At 48.4% G+C, this 10,870-nt stretch overlaps 1 protein-coding gene across 1 annotated transcript in view; it reads left to right on the top strand.

The window, feature by feature from the left end:
• The window catches only part of LOC147123787 (hematopoietically-expressed homeobox protein hhex-like), a 70,892-nt gene that overhangs the window by 1,234 nt on the left and 58,788 nt on the right, over nt 1–10,870 (top strand). Inside the window, exon 2 of the mRNA XM_085976023.1 lies at nt 8,949–9,127. Coding sequence (XP_085832149.1) covers nt 8,949–9,127 — 179 coding nt within the window. The remainder of the gene's footprint in view (nt 1–8,948; nt 9,128–10,870) is intronic.

The raw sequence follows: 10,870 nt of genomic DNA, 5'->3' as shown, positions 1-10,870 counted from the left end.
GGGACATTTCCTTCTCGCTGGGTCGAATATGAGCAATTATAGCAATACTGTGTCGTTTGAGGGTGCTGTGGTGAAGTATGAAAAGAGGAAGCAAGTGCAGCAGCGAGCATTGGGAGAGACAAGTCGCACACACTCTGAGGTGACAGGGTGTTGGGTAATCATTCGGTCAAAGAGGAGCTGGAGGACAAAACAACAAGATTGCGCTGGAGAGGGGACAGAGGAGATTTACCAGGGTGTTGCCGGGACTGGCGAATTTTAGCGGCGAGGAGAGATTGGATAGGCTGGGATTGTTTTCTTTGGAACAGAGGCGGCTGAGGGGAGATTTAATTGAGGTGTATAAAATTATGAGGGGCTTAGATAGAGTGGATAGGAAGGACCTATTTCCCCTAGCAGAGAGGTCAATAACCAACAGGCACAGATTTAAAGTAATTGGTAGAAGGACTAGAGGGGAGTTGAGGAGAACTTTTTTCACCCAGAGGGTGGTGGGGGTCTGGAACTCACTGCCTGAAAGGGTGGTAGAGGCAGAATACCCTCGTCACATTTAAAAAAGTACTGTGATAGGCACTTGAAGTGTCGTAACCTACAGGGCTACGGACCAAGAGCTGGAAAGTGGGATTAGGTTGGAGAGCTCTTTGTCGGCCAGCACAGTCACGATGGGCCGAATGGCCTCCTCCTGTGCTGTAAATTTCTATGATTCTATGAAGAGCAACAAGGAAAAGCGATGTATAGATGCTGTAAAAGTGCAATACGAACGCAAAGTGCTGCAGATTTACACAGTGTCCAAAGGAGGAACGACAGGTTAACGCTTTGGGTCTGGGCCTTAGTGACATTAGGAACAGGAGGAGGCCATTCAGCCCCCTCGAGCCTGTTACACAGGAACAGGAGGAGGCCATTCAGCCCCTCGAGCCTGTTACACCGGAACAGGAGGAGGCCATTCAGCCCCCTCGAGCCTGTTACACAGGAACAGGAGGAGGCCATTCAGCCCCTCGAGTCTGTTACACAGGAACAGGAGGAGGCCATTCAGCCCCTCGAGCCTGTTACACAGGAACAGGAGGAGGCCATTCAGCCCCTCGAGCCTGTTACACAGGAACAGGAGGAGGCCATTCAGCCCCTCGAGCCTGTTACACAGGAACAGGAGGAGGCCATTCAGCCCCTCGAGCCTGTTACACAGGAACAGGAGGAGGCCATTCAGCCCCTCGAGCCTGTTACACAGGAACAGGAGGAGGCCATTCAGCCCCTCGAGCCTGTTACACAGGAACAGGAGGAGGCCATTCAGCCTCTCGAGCCTGTTACACAGGAACAGGAGGAGGCCATTCAGCCTCTCGAGCCTGTTACACAGGAACAGGAGGAGGCAATTCAGTCCCTCGAGCCTGCTCGGTCATTCAATTAGGTCATCTCTGATCTGCAACCCAAATCCATTTGTCCGCCTTAGCTCCATAATCCCTTGATACCCTCACCGAACAAAAATGACATAGAATCTACAGCACAGAAACGGTCCATTTGGCCCAACTGGTCTATGCCAGTGTTAATGCGCCACGTGAGCCTCTTTCCCAACTCTCTTCATCTCACCCCATCAGCATATCAGAAATGGCCCAAAGCTCTTCATGTACAACAAATCAGTTTTTGTTGCTGTTGTTTGAGGGAGGAATGTTATCCCAGGACACCGAGAGGGCAGACGCTGCCTCGGCTTAACATCCCATTCAAAGAAATATGATCGATCGCAGTTTTGAAAGCTCCAATTGACCCTCAGCATCCTCAGCCCTTTAAGGGGAAGCGAGTTCCAGATTTCCACTACCCTTTGTGTGAAGGAGTGCTTCCTGATTTCACTTCTGAACGGCCTGGCTCTAGTTTTGTGCCCTTTGTTCTGGACTCGACCACCAGAGGAAATATTTTTTTCTCTATCCACCTTATCAACTCCTTTTAATCATCTTAAACACCTCGATCAGATCGCACCTCAATCTTCTAAACTCAAGCCTTTAACAGAACCCGAGACCTTAACCTACCTTTTCTCTTTCAAATGCTGACAGACTGGTTTTGTATCCCGAGAGCGGGGGTGGGTGCGGGGCGGGGCGGTGAGGGGGTTCAAATCCCACCGTGGCAATTTTGAGGGCTTGAATGCCGAAAAAAATCTGGAAATAAAAAGCTGGCGTAAGTTAAAGTGACCATGAAGCTGTCGGATTGTCATGAAATATGGTTCACTAATGTCCATTAGGGAAGAAATCCTTCCTAAGAACATGAGAATTAGGAGCAGGAGTCGGCCATATGGCCCCCTTGAGCCTGCTCCGACATTCAATAAAATCTATCGATCTCAGCCTTGAATATAGTCAAAGACTCAGCATTCACAGCCCTCTGGGGCAGAGAATTCCAAAGACTCACGACCCTCTGAGTGAAGAAATTCCTCCTCATCCCGGTCTTAAATGGCCGACCCCTTATCCTGAGACTGTGCCCCCTAGTTCTAGACACTCCAGCCAGGGGAAACAACCTCTCAGCATCTATCCTGTCAATCCCCCTCAGAATCTTGTATGTTTCAATGAGATCACCTCTCATTCTTCTAAACTCCAGAGAGTATCGGCCCATTCTACACAATCTCTCCTCATAGGACAATCCTCTCACCCCAGGGATCAATCCAGTGAACAGTAGTTCTACCTGATCTGTCCGTTCACAACCCCTCAGTGTGCAGTAGTCATCTCTGACCTGTCAACCTATGGCCGCCCTCCTGAGATTTGTCCTTTGCCCCATTGATGTCACTCTCTTTTTCCAATTTCTTAGCTATGCTCTCATCCCAGGGATCACCTGAGATCACCTCTCATCCTTCCAGCCTTACCTGGTCTCGAGGGCAACTAGGGATGGGCATAAATGTCGATCATGCCAATGGCGCCCACATCCCGAGAATTAATATTAAAAAAGTGCCTCGGGATCTTTTACGTCCACCTGATAGAACAGACGAAGCCTCGGTTCAACGTCTCATCCAAAAGACGGCACCTCCGACAGTGCAGCACTCCCTCAGCACTGCACTGGAGTGTCAGCCTAGGATTTTATGCTCAAGTCTCTGGAGTGGGACTTGAACCCACAACCTTCGTGACTTGGAGGCGAGAGTGCTACTCACTGAGCTACGGCTGACACTATGGAGTATTCAAAACTGCACCCAGCACTCTAGTCCCACCCGAGCGAACCCCTTCATAATCTAAACAGGTCTCCCCTCAGCCTTCTCATTTCCAGAGAAAAGAGCCCCAGCCTGCTCATTCTTTCCCGATAGCTGCATTCTCTTAGTTTGGGTATCACCCTTGTAAATCTTTTCTGCACTTTTTCCAGTGCCTCTATATCATTTTTTTTGAGACTTGACTATCCCAACTCACTCCTGGCCAGCCTCCCATCTTCCACCCTACGTAAAACTTGAGATCATTCAAAACTCGGCTGCCCGTGTCCTAACTCGCACCAAGTCCCGTTCGCCCATCACCCACTGCGCTCGCTGACCTACATTGGCTCCCAGTTAAGCAACGTCTCAATGTCAAAATTCTCATCCTTGTTTGCAAATCCCTCCATGGCCTCGCCCCTCCCTATCTTTGTAACGTCCTCCAGCCCTATAACCCTCTGAGATCTCTGCGCTCCCCTAATTCTGGCCTCTTGAGCATCCCCGATTTTAATCGCTGCACCATTGGCGGCCGTGCCTTCAGTGGCCAAGACCCTAAGCTCTGGAATTCCCTCCTTAAACCTCTCCGCCTCTCTTTCCTCCATTAAGACGCTCCTTAAAACCTACCTCTTTGACCAAGCTTTTGGTCATATTGCCCTAATATCTCCTTAAGTGGTTCGGCGTCAAGTTTTGTTTGATAACGCTCCTGTGAAGCGCCTTGGGATGTTTTGCTATGTTAATGGCACTATATAGATACAAGTTGTTGTTGTAATCATGAAACCAGAACTGCGCACAGTATGCCAAGTGTGGTCTAACCAAAGTTCTATATAAACTTAACACTACCTCCCTGCTTTTGTATTCTATTCCTCTAGAAATGAACCACAACTTTCCCCCCCCACTTTTTATGGCCTTATCAATTGACGACTGTTAATATATAGACTAACACAGAGGTCAATTTGCACACAACAAGGTCCCACAAACAGTACACGAGATGAATGACCAGATCATCTGTTTTAGTGATGTTGGTTGAGGGATAAATACTGGCCAGGACCCAATTCCAATTTGGGCCAATTTACCCATCCCCTCAATTCATGCATTTCCAGACTGGAACCTCAGTTAGGTCGTCCCTGACCTCACTGCGCCTTTAACTCAAAGGAGTCGCTGAATATTCTGAAACAGAAAGGGGATCAGAAAGTGCAATGATAGTGGGTTAAAACAACTCGGAAAGGAAGGTCACTGCAACCAACTGATTTCCCAATCACCGAGCTGCAGTTTCCTCTTTAAGATCCCTCCCGTGACACTAGCCTGCCACCTCTCTCCATTGCAAACCTCCTTGTCTTTCTCTCTCTCTCTGTTTTACAATTTATGATCAGTGTTCCCCTGAACGTTCCTCACCAGTTCCCCCTCATACCCCTTTCCACGTGCTTTTCGTCCTCTCTGTAACTGCCCTATGTTGAAATTAAGGCTCATCGGTAACTCAGGACCTCAAACCTGTGGAACTCATCACCTCGCTTGGCCTTAGGGTTGCCAACACTCCTGGGTTGCCCTGGATTTACAGATTCATCTGGGTTTTTATTACGTCTGTGAATGATTGAGACACGGACAGCAGGAGTTGAACAAAACAAGTCTTTACTGATGGAAGTCAATAGTGAAACTGAAAACAACAGAGGCTCACTAGCGCCTTTTATACAGGGGTGGTCACTGCCGGTACTGCAGTCTGAGACCAGTTATTCTCTTACAGGTACATACACAACAATCCCTCCCCTTTTAGATAAACAGTACATAACATTCATTTAACAACTAAATGATAACTCATTACAATCACGGTTGCTAGATACATTGGTTAAGTTTAAGCAATTATAAGTTCAGTCTTTGAGGAGGCTTCCTGATTCTGTCTGGATAACGCCTCTGCCTTCTGCCACTAAGCCAGTTTTGTATCCAATGTGCCAAGGCACCCTGGATTCCATGGGCTCTTACCTTCTTGACCAGTCTCCTGTGCGGGACTTTATCGAAGGCCTTACTGAAATCCATGTATACCACATCCACTGCGTTACCCTCATCCACACACCTAGTCACCCCCTCAAAAAATTCAATCAAATTAGTCAGACATGATCTTCCCTTCCCTGGCGGAACCCAAACTGGGCATCAGTGAGCAAGTTATTGGTGAGTAAGTGCTGCTTGATAGCACTGTCGATAACACAGTCCATCACTTTGCTGATGATTGAGAGTAGACTGATGGGGCAGTATTTGGCTGGATTGGATTTGTCCTGCTTTTTTTGTACAGGACATATCTGGGCAGTTTTCCACATTGTTGGATAGATGCCAGTGTTGTAGCTGTACTGCAACAGCTTGGCTAGAGGCGCGGCTAGTTCTGGAGCACAAGTCTTCAGCACGATAGCCGGAATGTTGTCGGGGCCCATAGACTTTGCTGTATCCAGTGCGCTCAGCCGTTTCTTCATATGACGTGGACTGAATCGAATTGGCTGAAGACCGGCTTCTGTGGTAGTGGGGACCTCAGGAGGAGGCTGATACGGATCATCCAGTTGGCACTTCTGGCTGAAGCTGTTTCAGCCTTGTCTGTTGCACTCACGTGCTGGGCTCCACTATCATTGAGGATGGGAATATTCACAGAGCCTCCTCCTCCTGTTAGTTGTTTAATGGTCCGCCACCATTCACGACTGGATGTGACAGGACTGCAGAGCTTTGTTCTGATCTGTTGATTGTAGGATCGCTTAGCCCTGTCTATAGCATGCTGCTTCTGCTTTTTAGTATTGCAGCTTCCCCAGGTTAGCACCACATTTTTAGGTACGCCTGGTACTGAGCCTGGCTTGCTTTCTCTGGTGATCAGGGAACCCTACCGCAGTCCCCCCGCACCCTGCCCCCGGACAAATTCTACCCCAAGGTACAGAAAATACCCTGTATTTACAGAGTACAAAAGCCAGGAAGTTATGCTGAACCTTTATAAAATAATAGTTTGGCACCTGTTCGAATATTGTGTCCAACTCTGGGCCCCACACTTTAGGAAGGATGCCAAGGCCTTCGAGAGGGTGGAGAACAAAATTTACTAGAATGGTTCCAGGTGATGAGGGACTTCAGTTATGTGAAGAGACTGGAGAAGCTGGGGTTGTTCTCCTTGGAGCAGAGAAGGTTAAGAGGAGATTTGTTAGAGGTGTTTAAGTTCATGAAAGGTTTAGATAGAGTAAATAAAGAGAAACTCTTTCCAATGGCTGAATGGTCGGTAACCAGAGGGCACAGATTTAAGGTGATTGGCAAAAGAACCAGAGGCGACATGAGGAAAAGCCTTTTTACGCAGCGAGTGGTGAGGATTTGGAATGCGCTGCCCGATAGGGCGGTGGAGGCAGATTCAGTTGTAGCCTTCAAAAGGGAATTGGATAAATACTTGAAGGAGAAAAAATTGCAGGGATATGGGGAAGAGAGCAGAGGGAGTGGGACTAACTGGATTGCTCTTCGAAAGAACCAGTGCAGACTCGATGGGCCGAATGGCCTCCTTCTGAGCTGTACCATGCTATGATTCTATGCAAATGCTGGAAATACACAGCAGGTCATCCCGCAGTTGAACAGAGAAAGGACAACCTAATGTTTTATATCCAGACCATGAGAGAAGACTGAGGTCTGATCAATGTCACTCAAAATCAGATTACAACAACAACTTGTATTTATATAGCACCTTTAATATAGTAAAACATCCCAAGGCACTTCACAGAAGTATTACAAGACAAAACATTTGAAACAGAACCACATAAGGAGAAATCAGGGCAGGTGAATAAAAGCTTGGTCAAAGAGGTAGGTTTTAAGGAGTGTCTTAAAGGAGGAAAGAGAGGTGGCGAGGCGGAGAGGTTTAGGGAGGGAATTCCAGAGCTTAGGGCCCAGGCAACAGAAGGCACGGCCACCGATGGTGGAGCGATTATAATCAGGGATGCTCAAGAAGGCAGAATTGGAGGAGCGCAGATATCCCAGAGGGTTGTGGGGCTGGAGGAGATTACAGAGATAGGGAGGGGCGAGGCCACGGAGGGATTTGAAAACAAGGATGAGAATTTTGAAATCGAGGCGCTGATTAACCGGGAGCCAATGTACGTCAGCGAGCACAGGGGTGATGGGCGAACGGGACTTGGTACGAGTTAGGACACGGGCAGCCGAGTTTTGGATGACCTCAGTTTACGTAGGGTAGAATGTGGGAGGCCAGCCAGGAGTGCGTTGGAATAGTCAACTCTAGAGGTAACAAAGGCATGGATGAGGGTTTCAGCAGCGGATGAGCTGAGGCGGGGGCAGAGACGGGCGATGTTATGGCGGTGGAAGTAGGCGGTCTTAGTTATACTGCGGATATGTGGTCGGAAGCTCATTTAAGGGTCAAATACGACACCAAGGTTGCGAACAGCGTGATTCAGCCTCAGACAGATGTTAGGGAGAGGGATGGAGTCAATGGTTAGGGAATGGAGTTTGTGGCGGGGAATGAAAATAGAACTGGATGTCGGACTAGCAGTTTGACAATTTAGAGACCGTGGAGGAGTCAAGAGAGGTGGTGGTGAGGTAGAGCTGGGTGTCATCAGCGTACACGTGGAAACTGATGCTGTGTTTTCGGATGATGTCGCCAAGGGGCAGCATGTAGATGAGAAATAGGAGGGGGCCAAGGATAGATCCTTGGGGGACACCAGAGGTAACGATGCGGGAGCGGGTAGAGAAGCCATTGCAGGTGATTCTCTGGTTACGATTAGATAGATAAGAATGGAACCAGGCGAGTGCAGTCCCACCCAGCTGGACGACAGTGGAGAGGTGTTGGAGAAGGATGGGGTGGTCAACCGTGTCAACGGCTGCAGACAAGTCAAGAAGGATGAGGAGGGATAGTTTACCTTTGTCACAGTCACAAAGGATGTCATTTGTGACTTTGATGAGAGCCGTTTCGGTACTGTGGCAGGGGCAGAAACCTGATTGGAGGGATTCAAACATGGAATTGCGGGAAAGATGGGCATGGATTTGGGAGCCCACAACACGTTCAAGGACTTTGGAGAGGAAAGGGAGGTTGTAGATGGGGCGGTCGTTTGCAAAGACGGAGGGGTCAAGGGTTGGTTTTCTGAGGAAAGGGGTAATGACAGCAGATTTGAGGGAGAGGGGGACAGTACCTGAGGAGAGAGAACCGTTAACAATATCAGCTAACATGGGAGCCAGAAAAGGAAGTTGGGTGGTCAGCAGTTTGGTGGGAATAGGGTCGAGGGAGCAGGAAGTGGGTCTCATGGACAAGATGAGCATGGAGAGGTCGTGAGGGGAGATCGGAGAGAAACTGGAGAAAGATGTGAGTTCAGGGCTAGGGCAGGGAGCAACCTTAGAGGAAATTACGCCCGGTGGGCTAGGGGAACTGAACGGATGGTCTCAATCTTGGAGACAAAGAGGTTCATGAGCTACTCACACTTGTTGTCGGAGGTGAGGGTGGAGAAGACAGGGGAGAGGGGTTATCTGGTCATTATCTGGTCATTATCACATTGCTGTTTGTGGGAGCTTGCTGTGCGCAAATTGGCTGCCACGCTTCCTACATTACAACAGTGACTACTGTTCAAAAGTACTTCATTGGCTGTACAGCACTTTGGGACATCCAGTGGTCGTGAAAGGCGCTATAGAAATGCAAGTCTTTATTTCTTTCTTTACTTAATATTTTAATCAGTCCTTTCTCTGTTCAGCTACTGACTGACTGGCCCAGTGTAAATTTTTAGCATTTCCTTTCCTTTTCTTTAATTTCCACTGTTTCCACTTTTTTCTATTTATCTTCTGGCTGTTTACTAGACATTTCCTTTTTCTTCCCCCTCAGGCAAGGAGTACTTCTGGAATCCGTTTCCCCAGCGACCCTCCCACAAGAGGAAAGGTGGTCAGGTCCGATTCTCGAACGATCAAACGCTGGAGCTGGAGAAGAAGTTTGAGAATCAGAAATACCTCTCTCCCCCAGAGAGGAAGCGATTGGCCAGGACCCTACAGCTCAGCGAGAGGCAGGTGAGTGCGGGATTGTGTTAGAGGAAAGAAACAGCACATCCTGGCGTCGTCAAAGATTTTCAAACGTCATTATCGGCTCTTACCGAATTTTGGTACTTAATGCAAGGGATGTTAGTGCTGGGAGATTAGATACTTCGCAAGGACAGGCACCCAATGTCAGCAGTGAGCGCTCCCAAATAAGGCTAGATACCGAGTAAAGCTCCCTTTACACTGTCCCATCAAACACTCCCAGAGCAGGTACAGCACGGGTTAGATACAGAGTAAAGCTCCCTCTACACTGTCCCATCAAACACTCCCAGGGCAGCTACAGCACGGGTTAGATACAGAGTAAAGCTCCCTCTGCACTGTCCCATCAAACACTCCCAGGGCAGGTACAGCATAGGTTAGATACAGAGTAAAGCTCCCTCTACACTGTCCCATCAAACACTCCCAGGGCAGGTACAGCACGGGATAGATACAGAGTAAAGCTCCCTCTACGCTGTCCCATCAAACACTCCCAGGGCAGGTACAGCATAGGTTAGATACAGAGTAAAGCTCCCTCTACACTGTCCCATCAAACACTCCCAGGGCAGGTACAGCACGGGATAGATACAGAGTAAAGCTCCCTCTACGCTGTCCCATCAAACACTCCCAGGGCAGGTACAGCATAAGTTAGATACAGAGTAAAGTTCCCTCTACACTGTCCCATCAAACACTCCCAGGGCAGAACATAACATAAGAAATAGGAGCAGGAGTAGGCCAATCGGCCCCTCGAGCTTGCTACGCCATTCAATAAGATCATGGCTGATCTGATCCTAACCTCAAATCTACTTCCACTCTCCATCCCACCCGAACCCATGTGATCTCCCAGAAGAGGTGAAAAACCAGATTAAAAACCCAATGGCCAATTTGGGAGAAAAAATCTGGGAAATTCCTCTCTGACCCATGTAGGCGATCGAAACTCGTCCAGGAGATCACTCTGTCCCTGTATTTCCTGCAGTACTTACCTTCTGTAAAAGATGATCTCCACCCCAGCCAGGAACAGGCCCAATTTACTCTTGAAGGACTCCTAGCTGGCAGCCTGATCCCGAGGTCTCCACTAATCCCTGTGAATAGAACCATCTCCTGAAATCTAACAGAATTAGAACACAAGAAGTAGGAGCAGGACCAGGCTACACGGCCCCTGGGCCCACTCCGCCACCCACAGGGTCATGACCGATCCGAACCTAGACTCATGTCCAATTTCCTGCCCGCTCCCCGTAACCCCTAATTCCCTTTACTTCTAGGAAACTGTCTATTTCTGTTTTAAATTTATTTAATGATGTAGCTTCCACAGCTTTCTGGGGCAGCAAATTCCACAGATCTACTACCCTCTGAGTGAAGAAGTTTCTCCTCATCTCAGTTTTAAAAGAGCAGCCCCTTATTCTAAGATTATGCCCCCTAGTTCTAGTTTCACCCATCATTGGGAATATCCTCACCGCATCCACCCGATCAAGCCCCTTCATAATCTTATATGTTTCAATAAGATCGCCTCTCATTCTTTTGAACTCCAATGAGTAGAGTCCCAATCCACTCAACCTCTCCTCATATGTCCACCCCCTCATCCCTGGGATTAACCGAGTGAACCTTCTTTGTACTGCCTCGAGAGCAAGTATGTCTTTTCTTAAGTATAGACATCAAAACTGTATGCAGTATTCCAGGTGCGGTCTCACCAATACCTTGTATAACTGCAGCAATACCTCCCTGTTTTTATATTCTAACCCC

This window comes from Somniosus microcephalus, chromosome 2 (assembly GCF_052327205.1).
Source record: "Somniosus microcephalus isolate GS21.2 chromosome 2, FLI_Smic_1.0, whole genome shotgun sequence".
Classification (NCBI taxonomy): Eukaryota; Metazoa; Chordata; class Chondrichthyes; order Squaliformes; family Somniosidae; genus Somniosus; species Somniosus microcephalus.
This window is presented reverse-complemented; position numbering and strand designations above follow the sequence as displayed.